We start from the raw sequence: 20,839 nt of genomic DNA on the forward strand, positions 1-20,839 counted from the left end.
TCTGTTTTATGGTTTTTTCTTTTAAAGAAAGTTGTTGGCTTTAATTATTAGTTCTAACATTTGTTTTCTAGTGTATTAATTTCTGCCACTAGATTTATTTGCTTAGTTCTATTTTTGTGTCTCTTAACCTTCTTTTGTTGAAAGCATAATTCATTTATTTTGTTTTTATGTATTAATGTAAGTATTTAAGACTATCATTTTTTTAACCATTGCTTTAATCATCCATATTCTCTTACTTCTGATATTTTCATTATTGTTATTTTCTAGGTAGTCTACAATTTTAGATTGTCTCCTTTTTTACTAGAGTGGAGGATATTTTCTCCCTTTCATTTTCTATGTGCTAGAAATAATTGTTTTTCATTAATTTTTAATGTTATTGTATTGTGACTAGATACAAGTCTGTGTGTATTAGTCGCTCAGTCATGTCTGACTCTTTGTGACCCCATGGACTGTAGCCAGCCAGGCTTATCTATCCATGGGATTCTCCAGGCAAGAGTACTGGAGTGGGTTGCCATTTCCTTCTCCAGGGGATCTTTCCTCCTCAGGGATAGAAACTGGGTCTCCTGTATTGCAGGCGAATTCTTTACTGCCTGAGCTACAGTAGTAGCTCTTCTACTTCTACTTTTTGGTTTTATATGTAGTCAATAAAAAAATTTTTAATGGGCCCTTAAAAAGAAAGTCGAGTCTGTTTTTGGTATATGAAGAAATTTAGATTTTTTTTCATTACTTTTTGACTATCATATCTGTCATCAGCTGAAACAGTCTCATATTTTGTTTCTGCTTTTTTCTACCTATACATTTTCTATATTTTTGCTTTATGAATTTTGATGCTATATTACTTGGTACATAAAGATTCAGGATAATTAGATTTTGTCTTTTTTAATCGTTAATATTATAGTGTCCTTCTTTGTCTTATTACTTTTTGCTTTTACTGCAACATTTTAAAAATTATATGAGTATCATGGCCCCTGGAATTTTTTTAATTACCTCATTTATTAAATATTTATGAATGCCTACTATGTGCCAGGCACTAGGTATCAGATGAATGATACACACAAGATCTCTGCCCTTGTGGGAATGTATGCTCTGAGAAAAACAAAACAGAAAAAGGATAATTAAGGATAAGTTGTCTCTATTTTAGATTAGGTGGTCAGGAAAGACCTGTCCGCCCGATAGCATTTATCATCCTTTTACTTCACACTCACCGTCTTGTTTGTTTGCTTCCTGACCAGGGGAAATGGCAGGTGGAACAGTTTGTACACAAGGAATTTTTATAATCTTAAGAAGCTAGAGGTGGGCTAAGGTCCAAATGAGAAGAGAATGGGGAATGTGTGGCTATGAATTTCTGATCCACATGAAGGATGAGCTAGCCAGGATGGGGACTGGAAATGAGGGGAGTGAAGGAGATTTTGCTTTCCATTCTGTCTCATTTTGGCCACCATTATATGTATTATTATTTTTAAGGAAATATTTTCAGGCTCCAACATGACTACTGAATGGGTATTCTGTCTGATGGTTTAATTCAACTGTTGGAATTTCCTGTCAGGAGGCAGTACTTAGCATGATGCTGATTGCTCACAGGCTAAAGCAGGAAACCAGATCTTCTGGCTTAGAGAGTTTAACTCTTCAAACTCTGAGACTAAAGAGATGTCCTTTGCTTTGGTCATTCTTTATTATACTGAAGTTTGACTTTTTATACATATTTAAGTAAACCTAGACTTCTTTTCCTTGGATATACTTTTCTATTACAAGATGAGAATTTCGTATTTCACCTCACAAGTGACAGATTTTAAGTTTTCTGATAGTTTTTTTCTTATAAGTATATAATATATACATATATAACACATATATTAACATTTTATACACACACACCCCCTTAACTCTTGAATCTGGAATTTATTTTGATATATAATATATGGTACAGCTTCAAATAACACTGCTCCTCTGCTATTGTCTCAAAAATATATTAATACATCTTTATCTTCTTGTTATGGAAGGTGAATTATACATTTTTATAGTTTGATATTAAATATGTCTCTGGACTTTCAATTCCATTCTATTAATCAGTAAAACACTGTTTTAATTACAATTGCTTTATATTATGCTTAATGCCTTACTTAGCTCCCATTCTTCTGTAGCAAAGTATACATTTCATTATACAGTAGTCCTCCCTTATCTGTGGGGGATACATTCCAGGACCCTCAGTGGATACCTGAAAACACGGATAGTGCTGAGCCCTATATATACTATGTTTTTTCCTATACATATATACCTATGATAAAGTTTAATTGGGTGGTGTGTGTTAGTCACTCAGTTGTGTCCAACACTTTGAGACTCCCACTATAGCCTGCCAGGCTCCTCCGTCCATGGAATTCTCCAGGCAAGAATACTGGAGTGGGTAGCCATTTCCTTCTCCAAGGGGAATTAGGCAGAGTAAGGGATTGACAATAATAATTAATAATACAATAGAACATTATAGACATATTCTACAATAAAAGTTATGTGAATTCTGTCTCTCTCCTTGATCAACTTCTCAACTCTGCCAGAAACATGGCAGTGGCTTCTTCATTGGCAGATGCAGCCTTTCCAGTAACTTTTATGTTTTTCAGTACATACCTATTCCTGAGTCTTTATAACCATCCCTTACTTACAATAGTCACTTATTTCAGGGAATCCCTTGCTGAAGTCTTCATATAGGCTTCGTGTTTTCTGGTGTAACACGTTGCTGTCAGCCGGAACATGTTCTCCATTTATGTCTTGCATCCACAAATGTAATGCCTTTTCATCTTAACTAAACCCTTCTCATGCACTGTGGCCACAACTTTTGCACTTTGAGGTATGATAGCAGAATGAGCACAGGTTTTTTTCCTCTCATAATTTGACAGAAGATTCATTCTTACTATAGATCTTAGCAACCTCAGCATTTGTTCCCTTTCTTTATTAAGTCAAGAACTTTCACCTTTTCACTTAAAGGAAGATCTTTATGGTTTCTCTCTGGCAGATCTAAATTGCCAGCATCACTACTCTTGGGCCTTAGGGCCATTATTAAGTAAAATAAGGGTTACTTCTACACAAGCACTGTGATACTGTGACAGTCCATCTGATAACCTAGATAGCTACTAAGTGGCTAATGGGTGGGATCCACTGGACAAAGGGATGATTTACATCCTGGACAGGGTGGTGCAGGACAGATAGAGATTTCATCACACTACTCAGAATAGCACACAATTTAAAAGTTTTAGTTGTTTATTTTGGGAATTTTACATTTACTGTTTTTTGGACTGTGGTTGAATATAGGTAACTGAAACCATGGAAAATGAAACAGTGGATAAACGGGGATTGTTGTATCTTTCTTTATTTTGCAACTTAACAAAAAGCATTCTACAGTTAAAAATTCCTGTTGAAAATTCTGTTTAGAATTGCATTAGAAGGGTATATTTAAAATCCAAAATAGCAGATACTTCTGAATGGCCTGCTTGATGTTTTTTGGCACGAGAACATGGACAGAAAGTATACATGCCAAATTCATGATATAGCTTGCATGTAGAGAGGCGGCAGGGTTATAGAAGTAGGGGGTGAAACAAAGGGGTATTATTTATTTATTTTAAAAATTCATGGGGAATTCCCTGGTGGTCCAGTGGTTAAGACTCTGCCTTCCAATGCAAGGGACATGAGTTCAATCCTTGGTCAGGGAATGGAGATCCCACATGCTGCACTGTATGGTCAAAGCAATAAATGAATAAAATTTAAAAACTAAAAATCATGAAACATAGATGGCAACATATTAAAATATCTTAATTCTGGGAAGTAGGTGGGGATATTTATTATAGCAATCTCTGTATGTTTTAAAACATTTGAAATGTTTCACAGTTAAAACAAAAACAAATGTAGCAGGATAACTACACTTGCAAGCCCCAGAACACAGCACATTCAATCTGAGTGAGTGGGGTGGTGTGTATATCCAGACTTTGGAGCAAGACTCTCCATGTTTAAATCTAGAAGCAACCTAGATGTCCATCAGCAGATGAATGGATAAGAAAGCTATGGTACATATACACAATGGAGTATTACTCAGCCATTAAAAAGAATACATTTGAATCAGTTCTAATGAGGTGGATGAAACTGGAGCCTATTATACAGAGTGAAGTAAGCCAGAAGGAAAAACACCAATACAGTATACTAACGCATATATATGGAATTTAGAAAGATGGTAACGATAACCCTGTATACGAGACAGCAAAAGAGACACTGATGTATAGAAGAGTCTTATGGACTCTGTGGGAGAGGGAGAGGGTGGGAAGATTTGGGAGAATGGCATTGAAACATGTAAAATATCATGTATGAAACGAGATGCCAGTCCAGGTTCAATGCATGATACTGGATGCTTGGGGCTGGTGCACTGGGACGACCCAGAGGGATGGTATGGGGAGGGAGGAGGGAGGAGGGTTCAGGATGGGGAACACATGTATACCTGTGGTGGATTCATTTTGATATTTGGCAAAACTAATACAATTATGTAAAGTTTAAAAATAAAATAAAATTAATTAAAAAAAAATAAAATAAAATAGGGGGAAAAAAAAAAAATCCTAGTTCTGCCACTTACTGCTAATAGCTCTGTGACCCAGAGCAACGACTGGGTTATAATTGTAATAGATACTTCCTAGACTTGTTGTGAGGATTAAAGAAGTTAAGACATGGAAATCGCTTAAAACCATGTCTGGCACCTAGATGTTAGCTATCAATGTTATATATCATATATTAGTATTACTAATATTTTTTTAATCCCCCTCATTTTTTTAAATTTTATTTTATTTAACTTTACAATATTGTATTGGTTTTGCCATATATCAAAATGAATCTGCCACAGGTATACATGTGTTCCCCATCCTGAACCCTCCTCCCTCCTCTCTCCCCATACCATCCCTCTGGGTTGTCTCAGTGCACCAGCCCCAAGCATCCAGTATCGTGCATCGAACCTAGACTGGCGACTCGTTTCATATATGATATTATACATGTTTCAATGCCATTCTCCCAAATCATCCCACCCTCTCCCTTATATGGAATTTAGAAAGATGGTAACAATAACCCTGTATACGAGACAGCAAAAGAGACACTGATGTACAGAACAGTATTACTAATATTATTACATTTACTACCTATATTATATTGTTTTGTTGCCATTTTAAAATTTACATAAATGAGGTTATCTAAAGTTATGGGACCATCTGCAGTGTGCTTGTTTTATCCAGCCTTCATCTGCTGTTTTGCAGGGAAATGGCTCATTCCAAGGCTAGCTTTTCATGGGCAACCCCATTCCATCCTTGCCTTGAGAACCCAGCACTGGACTTGTCAAACTACCGAGCAGTCTCTTCTCTTGACCTCCTTGGAGACTTTAAGCACTCCTCCAAAAAAACAGAGGAAACCTCCGTTTATGAAGAGGAGAGCTCCCTAGCCTCCATGCCTCGCCCACTGCGCAGCCGTGCCTTCTCAGAAAGCCACATCACCCTGGATCCTCAGAGTTCCCAGGTCTGGGAGCAGCATAGGAAGGAGCTCTTCAACAAAGTTGATGAGACCCAGCCAGATGCTCTGGGTGCCAGGAAGAAGGCCTTTCCTCCTCCTCGTCCTCCTCCTCCCAACTGGGAGAAGTACAGGCTCTTCCGTGCAGCCCAGCAACAGCAACAGCAGCAAAAGCAGCAGCAGCAAGAGGAGGAAGAAGAGGAGGAGGAGGAAGAGGAAGAAGAAGAGGAGGAAGGGGTAGAGGAGGAGGAAGAAGAGGAGGAAGCGGGGGAGGAGGAGGAGCTGCCACCCCAGTATTTCAGTTCAGAAACCACTGGTTCTGGTGCCCTCCATCCTGAGGAGGTTCTGGAGCAGCCCCAGCTTCCGGCCTTTGGCCACCTGGAGGCCCCGAGGCAGGGCTCACAAAGCCTCCCAGCAGAGCCAGAATCCTTTGCTCTGCGTTCCAGTGATTTCCTGCCTCCAGTAAGGGGCCACTTGGGATCTCAAGCTGAAAAGGCTCAACCTCCTTGTTATTATGGCATTGGTGGGCTTTGGAGGACATCAGAGCAGGAGACCACTGATTCCAAGTAAGTGCTTATGAAAGACACTAGGTCCCTGAAGAGGGGGCAGCATGAGTTTGAATTCCATCTCCACCATTTGCCAGCTGTATGACCTTCGACTGGTCAATTAAACTATTCCCAGTCTCATTTTTTCTCACCTGGAAAATGGGCATGATTCTACCTATTTCACGTGGTTCTTGTGAGAATGAGGATAATCCACGTAAAGGACATAGCCCCATGCTTAGCACATAGTAGGTGCTCAGTAGGTGGCTCAGACGATAAAGAATCTGCCTGCAGTGCAGGAGACCCAGGTTTGATCTCTGTGTCAGGAAGATCCCCTGAAGAAGGGCATGGCTACCCACTCCAGTATTCTTGTGTGGAGAATCCCATGGGGTCACAAAGAGTCAGAGTGACTGAGTGACTAACCCTATCCTAAATAGCACTATTGAGATACTGTATTTATCGTTTCTAGTTTGTCTTTAAGGTACTCATCAGTTTCTGGCCCCTGAGGGAGAAGGCATTAAAACTTTGTTGCCTTTTCCAGAAGCCTGGTTCAAGTCCTCTTCTGCCTTTTCTTTTGCTTGCTCTCTAGAATAAATCGCCAGCTCACAACCTGACTGCCTGGGCTTCTAAACTCTTCCCCTGTGCCCAGTATCAAAGGTGTTCCTGGAGTTGACCATTCCTTACAACAGCCAAAGGCATTCTTTTCACCTTCCACTTTATTCATCACCCCACCCTTACTTCCTCTGCCTCTTTCCTCTGAAGCATTTGCTTCAGCAAGCAAATGGTACTACCAAAAGTGGTAGTTGACAGAGTTAGCTGTCTGGGCAGAGAGGCTGAAGCAGGAGTGTAGTTTGACTGGAGAACTGTTCCCTTCACCGTGCCCATGCTCAGCAGCATGCCCCACACTGTGTGGTTGTCCTCTGTGCTCCAAAACAAGAGCTTTGACTTTCAGTTCTGCCAGTCCTCCTGCAGAGAGCTCCACCCACTCTCTGCAGGAGGTGGGGATAAGGGGCAGGTGTCTATCCTTTAAGTGCTTTCCTTAAATAACATTACAGAAGGAACTTGCCTGAGTTTTGTTGCTATTAGAAGTACCTTGTTATTGTGTCTTTTACTGATGGACAAATCTGTTACTTGATTATCTGGAGCTGCTGCTGCTAAGTCGCTTCAGTCGTGTCGGACTCTGTGCAACCCCATAGATGGCAGCCCACCAGGCTCCACTGTCCCTGGGATTCTCCAGGCAAGAACACTGGAGTGGGTGGCCATTTCCTTCTCCATTGCATGAAAGTGAAAAGTGAAAGTGAAGTCGCTCAGTCGTGTCTGACTCCTAGCAACCCCATGGACTGCAGCCTACTAGGTTCCTCCATCCATGGGATTTTCCAGGCAAGAGTACTGGAGTGGGTTGCCATTGCCTTCTCCATATCTGGAGCTAGCTAAGAAGTTTTCCAGCCTCACATGCCACAAGCCCAGCACTTACAGGGCCTGGCTCCCAGACATGGAGATCTCTTATCAGATCTCTAATGGCTCTTTCTCAAGCTGCCCATCTATCTGAAAGCATTCTTATTGTAATTAGAGAGCATCATGGAGTTTCCATGATCTATAGTGAACTTTGTTATGAGTAAGAAATAAAGTTTTATCATTTTAACCCAATGAGATTTCTAGGTTGTTTATTTATTACAACAGTGATGTAGCCCAAAGTTAATAATACAACACAGATGGGGTTTTGATCCTGAACCCAAGTTCTAGTATTGACCACTTGATTCCCCATCTCACTGATTATGATAGAAATTGCAGCTCCTTGAATACCTAAGGCTACTCTTAAAATCCTGTGCTCTAGGTCTTCTAATAATTTTATAAGTACCTAATATTCTATTAAACCCCATTCTTTGAAAATACACAAAAGAAAGCTTTGTGGAAAGTGACTGTGGATTGTTATCTATCACAGCAGGGAAAAGGTAAGCCAACATAGCACATAATCGACACTTAATATTTTGGAAGAGGGAATGAATAAATGAATGAATGAATACGTATTAAGCATATGCTATATGCCAGACACTGCTTGTCATTTTAAATCTATTATTTCATTGAATCCTCCCAATGACCCTATGAGCCCTTATCCTTATTTGACAAATAATGAAACTAAAGCTGAGTAAAATAAGGGACTACTTAACTCTGAATTACACAGAAAAGACTCAAAGCCAGATCTGACTCTAAAAATCTATGCTTCTTTTCCCATTCTGGGCAGCCCCTCTCAGGGAGCTCTGGTTCCTGCAGTAGCCAGGCCTTCACTTAGATCTCATGTCTCCTGGAAGGCAATGTGCACCAGAGGTAGTAAAGCCCCAGGCTTACCCCTTCCAGCCTCCTAGTCCTTCCTCTTCTATGTACTTCTGTTCACTGTGGCACCTTGTCCAGAGAGAAGGAAATTGCTAGTACTAGGGATTTTATAACTTAGTCTACAGATTTGTTTTTGCTTAATGACTGTGGGATGTGAGGGGAAACATTTGCACAAAAACCTGGCTTGTGGTGGCAAAAAATCAATTATATATGCTTCTTTGAGTGATGGAGATTTAAGGAACATCATTCCCAACATAGCTAATATTTCATTGCCTGTTCTCTGTGTGCCAAGTATTGTTCTAAGCACTTTTGTGTATTGACTGACTTAATCTTCACAACAAACCTATGAAATAGATACCATTAGTCTCCTACATTTTTTTAGATGAAGAAAGTGAGGCACAGGGATATAAAGTAAGTTGCAGAAGATCATAAGTAGCCAGAACCCAGATTGTCTGGCTCACTGTGCCCACTGCATCACCCCGGGAACTCCTCAAGAAGATCCTATTCCAGACCCTCAGAGCACAGAGTTCTACCCAGCAGGAAGTTTTTAAGGTTTTATAAGAAAAAGTAGTACTAAGGGCAAGTAGATGTGTAATATTTTGAATCTAAAATGTAAAAAAAAAAAAGACATCCTAATTTCAGCCAAGTTAAACTAGAGTATCTCTATAACCCACATACTCTTTTGTTAAAAAATGTCAGGATACACATAGAAGCAGGTGAGTGGAATTATCGAGTGTTGGTTAAATCTAATAACTGATTCAAGTACAGGTATAGTTTGCTTTATGGACTCTGTGCATTTCTTCTCAGTAGTCTGGAGAAGGAATCTGCTTTTCATATCAAATTTTGTTATCAAAGTCAGATTATGATCTTATAGATCTCCAATAACCTTTGCCCTATTAATGGAGTGAATGAGGAAAGGAGCCTAGAACATAGTGCCTGATATGATACACTATAATATAGTACAGGGCCATGTCTGCTAGGGAACTGAGTCACATCCACTTTCAAAATTTTTCTCCAGTTTTATTGACATATAATTGATGTATAGCTGCATTCTTTAAAAAAATAAAACTTCTGTGCTTGCTTTCAGTATTTCATAACTCTCAACTCACACACATGCCCTAAATATTTTTCTTATATAATTCTTTTAGGAATTCCCCAAGTTCATACATTCATATTCCCTCTAGAACATTCTCTCTTCTCTGCTAACATATAATCCAGCCAGAAAATCCCTTACATGCAGGGTTTTATATGACGTCAAGTTGTCCCTTTGGCAGTATAATATAGTGGCTAAAAGCACAGATTCTGGAGTTAGGTCACCTGGGTCTAAATTTTGAATTTGCCATCTACTGTCTGATGACCCCGGGAAAGTCACTTTACCTCTCAGTGCCTCATGTTCCTTATCTGTAAAATGGTTGTCCTGAACATTACATTTTATATCTATATTTACACACACACCCACACATGTCTTAGGACAGCTCCTGGGCATAGTAAGCACTATGTGAATATTAGCTAGTAGCAGTCTTATCCATGCTATTAGCTTAAAAACCTACACATAAAATGAATACCTAGGATGAGAAATATTGGCATGCCTAAATTTCTTTTGTATGATGAATTAGGAGACAGCATAGTGTGAATCAGTAAATAGCTGTGGAGCCTTTTACCCATTATTTTTGACCTTTATCTAAGAGCTGCAAATAGCTGCAAAAATGACTAATGAGTGTCTCCTATTTTTCCTTTCAAACTGCTAGAGGTTAGTGAAGGGGCAGTGACACAGACAGGTGGAGGGTAGCGGTGGCTGGGAGGCAGCAAGAACATAGTGGGTATGGGTCTCCCCCTTACATAAACCATAGATGGAATTATTTGCCTCTCCATTACTGAACCCTAACATTGAAGCATTTCTTCTCATTTCTTTCCTCACATCAGACCAGAAGCTTTGATGGCGGAAGAGTCCAAATCCAAACCAGCATGGAGCCAGAGCTACTTCTTTCCTGAGGAGCAGTTCTCTTTCATGGGCTGGGGCTCAGATAAGCAGCACCTCAACCCTTCAGGCTTCAGTGAACCCAAGACAACAGGGTTTGCTATTACACTTGTCAAGTCCATGGGCACCGCTTGTTTTATTCCCATTTTATTCTGCAGCCATGGAAGAGGCTGGGGCCATTGGGGATATACCAGAAGTGAAGAGATGTTATCTCTTCTCAGGCCAAAGACCTGCGCCACATCAGGCAATCTCAGAAGAGCTCACGAGAGATGTTGTACACCATGACAAGTCTCTGGCAGGGGTACTAAACCCAGCCTCCAACATGGTGACAATTGCTGAGGTCCTGGGTGACCTCTTTGCTGTGGGAGAACTGCAGTGTGTGTGTGTGGGGAGGGGGGGTTATTTCCAGCAGGAGTGGCACCGCCAAGAAAGAAGAAATGATGAGGGTGTCCAGGAAAGCCATGGGATGCCTTTGTAAGCCAGCAGACTAGATAGACCTGGGGGTGGGCTGGCATCCAGGATGGGTAGGAGGGAGGCCAACAGTCTTAAAGGATGAATAGCTAAGGTCTCAGACATGTTCTTACCATGTAGCCCCTTCCTAGGGACCCATATATTGAGACCATGAACCAAGGAGAATCATTGATGATCAGAAACCCAGAACTTCAGGAGACTATTTTTTTCTGGATTTTAGTAGGGTATTAATGATGAAACCCATTGATCACTAAAGAAGTCTCACTAGCTGTGGAAGTCAGGGATGTAGAAATAGCCTTCTCATTTCTTCAAGTTGGCCTTAACTTGGTTTCTGGAAAAAGCCTTCATATGGCCTGTTTATGTTTGAACAGGCCCTCCTAGTCCATTATTTCCTTATTTTACAACTCTTTGGTGAACCTGGGTCCCATTTTACAAATGGAGAAATAAAGAAGCAGAAAGGTTAGCAGATTCTCAACAGAGGTACTCAAATGTTCATTTTTTTGTTTCCACAGACAAGATTTTCAGCACTTCTCACCTCCTCAGGGGGCCCCAGGGATCCCTACCTCTTATTCAGCTTATTACAATATTTCTGTGGCCAAAGCAGAGCTGTTGAACAAGTTGAAAGACCAACCTGAGATGTTAGAGATTGGCCTAGGAGAGGAGGAAATTGACCACGAACTGGCTCAAAAAAAGGTGATGTTTTTGGCATGCCTTAGAGGTTTTCACCATTTGCTTGAGTGTGGCTAGAGGTTGACCTGCCTTCTACCTTCTCCAGAATATCTTGGTGCATTCCTATATCTTCAGTATAGAAATCAAATAGCCTCTCTAGGTTTCTCACAAATGCAGCTCCAGTCTCTTTTTGATCTAGGCAATAGCAATAATAATAATACAGTAACCATCATCATCATCATCACCACAGTGTTGCTCAAATCCTAAAAACAACTCCACAAGGTAGGCATTACTGTGTTCTTTTTACCAGTTGAGAGGACCAGGCTACCCAGAGTTACAGACTAAGGGTAAATCCAGGACTCGGAGTCAGTGCTCTCTGACTTTCTACTCTGAAATAAGCAAGCCTTGTTAAATAACTTGTTATCCAAGGCACATCCGAAGTTTTGCTAGTGAGCTCTAACCGGTGGCAGCAATTGATTGTATTCTCTATAACTTTCTGGAGGAGAGAACAGACTGACCAAGAAAGAAAAGAAAAAAAAAATTATAGGCCAGTCAACTTTAATATTTATTTGCAAGTATAATCAATTATCTCTTAAAAATACTAGAATAGATAAATGGAGATGATGTTGTTGTTCTGAAGCCTCCCCTTTCTTCCTCTAAGTACCCCTAGCGTGGGTTTCTAATCAAATTCCTGGAATCACTTTGCCCTCCCTGCACTTACCCCTTTTATTTCATAAGCAAATAGGGTTTCCATGGCAACCTCAAAGGCCCAATTTACTACTTGGTAGACATCTGAGCTCAATGTAAATTGCTCTTCTGCCCATATTTATTATGAAGGACACAACCTGTACAAAAGCTCAAGGCCATTTGCAAGAGACCCCCACCACTTTCCAATCTGAAGCAAAGGGTCAGGGAAAGAATAGGAGACATGGTGGAATCAAAGTTTTATTGATTCAGATGCCTGCTTCCTTGGATTCCATGTTTCCTGAGCATGACAAGGCTCCTCCTGGCTTAGCCAGGACCTTTTTATTAGGAGCAAGCCTAATAAATGTCTGACGAGGAGAAGCAAGAAATGATCAGAAATGGCAAAGCACAGAACAGCAGATAGTGAATTGAAGTGATTGTGGGTAGACTAGGACAGTTTTTGTCTCTGAAGAAAATAGGTGAGGAAGGTCACCAATCTGCAATATCCCAGAACAGTCACTCAGCTCTAGCTGGTCTGTGATGACTCCACAGCTCTATCCACTACACTTTCCCTAGAGTTGAAGTTCAGGTTGCAAAGCCAAGTGCTGAGAAACAAAGGGCTGTGTCCACTTTCATCACTCAGGTCTATGGAACCAAAGAGCTGGGGTTGGGTAGGTGATTTTCCAAGTTGATCATTTGGCCCCCAGCCTTCCCTTGTCCTTGGCATTGAGTTTTGTTTGGGAAATTAGAGGGTGTGGATATAACAGAGCCTCTTGGCATCTAATTGTGTTGCCTGATTCATATCATTGATCCTTAATTCCCAGTGGGTTTTGAAATTTTCCCTATATGTCTACCTGTTACATTTTACATTAAGATAATGGTGATCTCCTGACTTTTGACCGCTTCTGAAATATGACAACTGGCCCAGACCCAGAGCAGGCTCTCTTGTCCTTTGTCACCTTGGACATCTCTAAATAAATGACTAGAAAGGAATATGCTCTAGATAACTACAGGCCTATGGTCTGAGAGTTCCTGGCCAGGAAGACTACACTGAAGCATATTTCCTATATACAAGACAATATTCTAAGCATGTAGCATGTATTAATTATGTTATGTATTTCATTCACATAACAACACTATGAGTTAGTAATACTGTTACTCCATCTTTTAGATGGTAAAATTGAGGCACATAGAAGTTGAGTAATTTGCTCAAGTTCACACCACTATTTTGTGTCAGAGCTGGAGTTCAAACCCATGTAGTCTGGCATCAGAGTCCTTGCCCTTAACTATAATGTGATACTGACTGCAAAGGCTGGGGGCAACCTGGGACAGGTCTATTCTTGTAAGGACCTTGCAGCTAGACAGGTTGCATTAGCTCAGAGTGCCTGGTGATTGTGGTGGCAGTTGCAGTAGCAGTAGCAGTAACAGCATCAATAAATATGTATCGAGCACTTAATGTACCAGGCACAATACTAAGTATTTTACTTCTATGATCTCATCTAACACTTACAACAATGGAGGGTTGGGGGCAGGAGACATACTTCTCCAATTTATAGATGAGAAAACAGAAGTCGTAGTAGGATTGGGTATCTTGTCCAAGGTTACACAGTTTGGAGGAGGTGGAATTGAAAACCAGATGTCTATAACTCCAAAACACCACTCTACCACACTACCTTCCCATAAGTGCAGTTCCACAACTGGTTACACCTATAGGGAGACAAATCAGAAGACACATATAGTGCTTCCCTTGAGAAACTTAGCCAGTAGTAGGAGAGGGATCAGATGCACACACAGAAAACAAAAAGTGAGCAACTTCAAATTACACTCTCAAGGGTTCTCATTTCAAAAGACTGAAGAGTGTAGAAAAGAAAAAGATAATTGAGACAGGAGTTATGGAGACAGGAGCTTCCAGTAGGGAGAGTGGGTCAGAGCTGGGCTCTAAAGAAAGAATGGGAATAGCCAAAGTAAAGGAAGAGATAAAGAGCTGGCAGAACTTCATAAGCAAATCAGGAACATAAGACTGATTGTTGTGAACACGTGAGGAGCTAATCCTCAGAGGTTCTGAGGAGTGAGATAATAATAGATATAATAATAGCTGAATAATAATAGCAGCTGCTTTTATTGAGTACTCAGTCTGTGCTAAACCTTTGGCATGCATTATGTCACTGAACCCTTATTACAATTCAGTGAAATAGGTACTGCAGTTACCCCCATACTACAGATGAAATAAAACTCCATAAAGAAATTCACCTAAGGACTTCCCTGGCACCCCAGTGGTTAGGACTCCATGCTTCTATTTCAGGGGGCACAAGTTTGATTCTTGGTCAAGGAACTAAGATCCTGCATGCTGTGTGGTATAGCCAAAAGAGAGAGAGAGAAAGGAAGGATGGGAAGATTTGGGAGAGTGACATTGAAACATGTAGAATATCATGTAAGAAACGAGTTGCCAATCCAGGTTCAATGCACGATACTGGATGCTTGGGGCTGGTGCACTGGGACGACCCAGAGGGATGGTGTGGGGAGGGAGGAGGGAGGAGGGTTCAGGATGGGGAACACATGTATGCCTGTGGCGGATTCATTTGATATTTGGCAAAACTAATACAATTATGTAAAGTTTAAAAATAAAATAAAATTTAAAAAAAAAAAAAAAGAAATGCACCTAAGGTCACATAGCTAGGAAGTGGCAGAGCTAGCAGTCAAACTTAGTCATTGTGACTCCAGAACTCCAGTCTTAACCAAAAAGCCTCAGAAGTCAAGCTGAGTGGGGGAAGATCTAGCGCAGTGCCATCAACATCAGAGGTACTAAAATGGAGTCAAGGAGAATTAAGGAAGCACAGGGAAATACTTGATGGCAGTGCTTTTCCAACCTATGCTCTCACAGACATTCCTTTTTATATTTAACAAACAGCAAGTATTTAGTGAATTACATTTGGCAAATGAGAATTAGCCGGTGGGTACCACTCATCTAACACCAAGACGTTTGGTGGTGACAGAGATTCCTGGCAGACCTGAAGGGATGGGGGAAAAGGCACCCATCCAGAAAACTGAAATTGCTCATGACTCTCAGGTTTCCTTTGTTTCCAATGACGAGGGTAGAGCCCACTATCTGTGACTTGAATCTCAAAACAGATGTTCCAGGCACAGATCTGTTTCTGTCGGTCCCCATTCTCATCCTTTGCTTTATTTCTCCTAGGTACAGCTTATTGACAGCATTGGCAGAAAACTCTCTGTCCTGCGGGAGGCCCAGCGAGGACTGCTGGAAGACATCACTGCCAATTCTGCCCTTGGGGAGGAGGTGGAGGCCAACCTAAAAGCCCTCTGCAAATCCAATGAGTTTGAAAAATACCGTTTATTTATCGGGGACCTGGACAAAGTAGTCAACCTGTTGCTGTCACTCTCTGGTCGGCTGGCACGGGTGGAGAATGCTCTCAACAGCATCGATTCAGAGGCCAACCAGGAGAAGGTAGGGTTGAGGTCTCCAGGGTATGGATGAAAGGAAGTGCCATATGCTTCTTCCCAGGACTTCTCCTTTCAGGTTTGGCTAGTCTGGGAGGCAGTAGATCGTAGTGTGAAGAATATAGGCACTGGCTTTTAAGTGGAAATTCTGGCTTTAGCACTAATTAACTGTGTGATTGTGGGCAAAGTCACCTAACCTCATCCTGTCTCCATCTCTTCAAAAGTGGGATGACCCTACTACCTATCTCATGAGGTTGTGTGACTTGAATTAGGTAATCTATGTTAATAATTTAAAACAGAGCCTAGAACAAGGTAATACTGAATCAGTGCTAGCTGCCAGTGATAGTAATAATAGTATCAAGTAGTTGAGATTAGGAGGCTGTCTATTTCATAGGTTGGAGCATTCTATGTACATTCTTAAACCCAAACTGCATTACCTCTTCCTGTCCAAGTGGATTTTAGATAAAAATTTGAATCCATAGTAAAAGGCACATATGCTTTTGCATACACACATGGATACATCCTCTCACACTCACAAACTATTTTGAAAACCATCATCACAGTGATGGTTTTTCACCAGATGGAACATGTGCCAGCTGGCTTTGTCAGAGCCTTCCTCCACCCCAACCCCAGTGGTGGTCCACAGAGTAAAAACAGTTTAGGGATGGAAAACAGTGGTCACACATCCCCCTGTCCAGAATTGCTGTTGTGTTTATCCTCCCCTTGCTACAGAAAGGAAAGTCTTTTGCATGAAGATGGCCTTCAGGGCAGGAAATCTAGACCTGGTGACTGAGCAGAGGGGCTAGTGGGTTTGTGGGAGCATCCTTCGTAGAGTACTGCATTGATGAGATAACTGGATTGGGATGGCCCTTATTGGTCTTCTGCTTCCCCAGTTGGTGCTGATAGAGAAGAAGCAGCAGCTGACAGGGCAGTTGGCAGATGCCAAGGAGCTGAAGGAGCATGTGGACCGTCGGGAGAAGTTGGTGTTTGGCATGGTCTCCCGTTACCTGCCTCAGGACCAGCTCCAAGATTACCAGCACTTTGTGAAGATGAAATCTGCTCTCATCATTGAACAGCGAGAGCTGGAAGAGAAGATCAAGCTCGGGGAAGAACAGCTCAAATGTCTCAGGGAAAGCCTGCTCCTGGGGCCCAGTAATTTCTAATTTCTACCAGCAGACTGCCTACACCATCCCTGCCCCACCACAGTGGGAAGTGCTTTCAGTCCTTGTTAGCAGTTTATTAGCAAATTAGATAGCAGTTAGTTAGCAGTTTGTTCCATATTCTCTCACTGCCCCTTAACCTAGTGGTGTTCCCAACCAGCTAAGAAGTCCTGGGGAGGCCCCAAGCTTCTACCTGAGAGAGAGCAGAAGCAAGAAGTAGGAGCTGAAGCAAAGTGTGATCATACAACCACACTCTCCTTCTCAGGTTGTATGGCCAAGTACTCACCTCACAACAGAACCAACAAAGTGCCTTCCTTCTTCTTTGTACTAGGATACCAGGAGCATCCTGCACTCACCACCCACCCAGACTTTGAAGTCTCAGAGAGCAGTTGCCCGTGCAGCTCCACTCTGTCCCAAGGCTTGTGGCCCAGACATTTCCCAGGGAGATCTGACTGTCTTGAGGACTTTACCTACCACCAGCTTTAGGGTCTCACTGCAGCTTTGCAGCAGGAAGCACAGACAGATAGATTACCTTTAACAGAACGTGAGCAAAAGTTGAGAATCCCCAGGTACCCTGCTAGAAGGAGCTATGCTTAAACAAGCTGGCTCTACTCCCACCTTCCACAGCATCTAACTGAGGGGTAGGAGGCCTATTTTTAGCCCTGGCTAGTGTGGCCCTCCCCTTGTACTAAGGCTTTGACTTACCACTTGAGGTTTCATCTTGCCTTTACATTACTGGGGGTTCCAAGTGCCTATCCTAAAGGCATCACACTATGGGGAATAGCTCTACTAAAGCTGACTTCTCGATACATGTTTTATTATTGGGGGAGAGGGGATTGTTATATTTTAAATTGCCTTTGGATTTTATTTATTTTTATGTCTTTATTATTTTTTTCTTTTTTAAACTAATAAGGTAAGAGGGGAGTTGGAGAGGGGGAAGTTAGCTGAGAAAGAAAGTATTTTCTGCAGATCAGCCTTAATCCACCATCGCTAGGTAAGTGGGCACCAAGGCCTTGAATTCTTCCCACCATAGCTGACAAGAGTCTGAGGGAGGAGTTCTCACTTCCAACTCAGAGCTATGGCCTGGCCCTATATTTCCCTTGAAGTCTGGATGACCATGAGCTTAGCGTTCCCCAATAGGCTTCAATTTTTTCTTGCTTTCTTTTTCTTGAAACCAAAGAAAGGGACAAAGGTTCAGTCATTTCTCTTCCATTTCCAAGCTGAGGAAGGCGTAGAGGTGAGCTCAGGAAGAGCTCCTCTATCTGTTGTTTTCTTAGCCTATGGCCTGGCTCAAGTAAGCGAAATTCATTGATAGCTGGAAGCTCCAGCCAGGGCCAGCCCCTCAGAACAAGTTATAATCCAGGATCTTAGGCACACAAATAATGAATGCTGCTCCTATGGTGAAGGTCCTATCACCAGTAGCCAGTTTCTATCCTGGAAAAGCCCCCAGGTGAGTGATGGCAGGAAAGGAATTGTGGCCAAACTCTGCCCTGTTATCCAGCTCAGTTACCTGTTCCTTGTTAACTGGGGCCCATGCTTGATATTGTACAATGCTGCTCAGACAGCCCAGGCGTCACTTCTAGTCACTGCTGAGTTCCTCCGGGTCCTTGGAGGTTAACTGTAGCAGCAAAGGTGCCTCATTCAACCAAAGAATTTGCCAAGGAACTCTGCTGCTGCTACAAATACTGGTTGCTAGCTTCTGTTTCCTCTTCATTGTATTTGGAAACAATGGAAGAATCCTTGCCAGCAGGGTGTCCTGGGGGAGGGGGGGACCTGAAGTACACTGTTGCTGTCAGAACCACTGTTAAAATATCAACCTGCCATTCTCCCATCAAGTGGAGGATTATACTTTATTCAGGATGGCTGATGGCTTATGAAAAGGCTAGGTTTATCTAAGCCAAGGTTGAGGAATATGGAGGAGTACTTCGAGTAGAAGCTGTGATTGCCATCTTTTTTCTTTTTAACAGGCTCTTAGACAAAGAGTGAGCAGGCTGAGACGTCCTGCTACTGGGGCAATGAGGCCATTGTATCCCATCTTTCTAAGATTTTTTTTTTTTTTAGCCAGAACAACTTTTTGGGAATAGAGCCCAGGGAAAAGAGTGGCCACTTACATGGACACCATGACATGGTCTGGGCTTTTGTAGTCAGCATTAGAGTGCTGTGTGCTGTGCCTAGTTGTTTCTGACTCCTTGTGACCCCATGGACTGTAGCCCACCAGGCTCCTCTGTCCCTGGGATTTCCCAGGCAAGAACACTGGAGTAGGTTGCCATTTCCTTCTCCACAGCATTAGAATGATTGTACCTTAAATGTACCTTAAGTATATCAGACTAAAGTGGAGTTGGAGAAGACTCTTGAGAGTCCCTTGGACTTCAAGGAGATCCAACCAGTCCATCCTAAAGGAAATCAGCCCCGAATATTCATTGGAAGGGCTGATGCTGAAGCTGAAACTCCAACACTGTGGCCACCTGATGCGAAGAACTAACTCATTGGAAAAGACCCTGATGCTGGGAAAGATTGAAGGCGGGAGGAGAAGGGGACGACAGAGGATGAGATGGTTGGATGGCATCACTGACTCAATGGACATGAGTTTGAGTAAACTCTGGGAGTTGGTGATAGACAGGGAGGCCTGGCGTGCTGCAGTCCATGGGTTGCAGAGTCGGACACAACTGAGCGACTGAACTGAACTGAAAAAATACCATTGACTCTGGTTGTTTGTGTCCCTTATCCCACCTCCAGTTATTCTAAAATTGGAATCAGAGCACAAGAATGCTTTCTTCACACAGAGAGTCAATTTCCAAGGCACTTAATAAAAGAATCCCCAAACTGTATTGAGCAGTGAAGCTTGGCAGACAAAGGTGAACTACCAGACAGGCACAGATGCCCCACACTGCTGATGTGGCAGGCTCATTGTGGTGATAGCACTACAAAGTTGCCAGTATTTCTTGAGATGCAGTGTCTCTTGCCTATTCTCATTTCTTGGGCTCAGGCCTCCACCTGCCAGGAAGTAGCAGTTTGGAAGGCAGGCTGAGGAACTTCTCTAAAGACAGAGTTATTGGTCTTGACTTCTGCCTTCTCCTTTCAAATACCCATAGAGGCCACAGTGGATAATGGGTAAGTACAGTGGTTGAAATACAGAGAGAAATCAGTGTAAGGGGCTCTGGGTAATTGAGTCTCCTTGAGTCCTACCAGCTGCAAACTTAGCCAGGGAAGGGCAGTAAATACTCAAGGGGAACCCAAGAGAAAGGACAGAGACACTGAAAATAAAGCCCCAGAAAGGGAGAGAAAGAGACTGGAAGCCGAGGAACAGAGAGAGTGAAAAGATGAAAAGCCACTTTCAAGGGCCAGATTCAGGTTCTGTTCTCCATTTCACCTGATGTGCCCCAAAGCTGCCAAGGGGCACCAGAGCCTCAGCCTTAACTTCAGTCTCCCTAAAGGTGCTCTTCTGCCAGTAGCAGGCCCCAAATGGAGGAAGCTAGGCGCATTTTTAGACTACTTCCTCCTGTCTGGGGTTTGGTGTCTCCCACCGTTTTTGCCAAAGGAGTTGTCTATGCCGGTAATATTTCTGTAACAGCATATTATATTCTTTGCAAATTAGTAGGTCTTTAGAGGGGGGTGGGGCAGGGGCAATTTCTGTAGAAAAAGAACAAGTGTTTGTTGTACAACTATTGGGGGGGCATCTATCCCATGTGAAGCTATTATTTTTCTGAATCTTATTGTTTCTGCATTTGTGTCCTCCACCAATCCCTTCTTGGCTGACATTGATAATGCCTGCCAGATTGTCATCAAGGGTCATGCTTCAATAAAAGGTGCTAAGGACAAAAAAAAATAATTCTCATGTGTTTTGACTAAGGTGATGGAAATTCCCTAGCATTCTGCTGACAAGTGTTGGAAAGGAATTTGGTCACCTATCCATAGTCCTTCATAGATAACCATATGATCAGAGCCTTACCCACAGTCCTAAACCCTTACCCTGGCCCCTTAGGGATAGCACTGATACTTCACCATCTGTTATCCCCAGTACAATAATTGAA

The 20,839-nt window shown here is 42.1% G+C and overlaps 1 protein-coding gene across 4 annotated transcripts in view; it reads left to right on the forward strand.

The window, feature by feature from the left end:
* The window catches only part of SHROOM4 (shroom family member 4), a 262,226-nt gene extending 241,592 nt beyond the window's left edge, over nt 1-20,634 (forward strand). For 3 of the 4 annotated variants that reach the window (XM_027533039.1, XM_027533040.1, XM_027533041.1), the window contains 5 exons: nt 5,271-6,083; nt 10,314-10,463; nt 11,352-11,532; nt 15,386-15,655; nt 16,542-20,634. In XM_027533039.1, coding sequence (XP_027388840.1) covers nt 5,271-6,083; nt 10,314-10,463; nt 11,352-11,532; nt 15,386-15,655; nt 16,542-16,811 — 1,684 coding nt within the window. In that variant the 3' untranslated portion in view covers nt 16,812-20,634. Of the gene's footprint in view, nt 1-5,270; nt 6,084-10,313; nt 10,464-11,351; nt 11,533-15,383; nt 15,656-16,541 lie in introns of those variants that run through there. The other variant, XM_027533042.1, reaches the window with a different exon arrangement.
* The last annotated feature ends 205 nt before the right edge of the window (nt 20,635-20,839 follow it).

The sequence above is a fragment of the Bos indicus x Bos taurus genome, chromosome X, assembly GCF_003369695.1.
Source record: "Bos indicus x Bos taurus breed Angus x Brahman F1 hybrid chromosome X, Bos_hybrid_MaternalHap_v2.0, whole genome shotgun sequence".
NCBI lineage: Eukaryota > Metazoa > Chordata > Mammalia > Artiodactyla > Bovidae > Bos > Bos indicus x Bos taurus.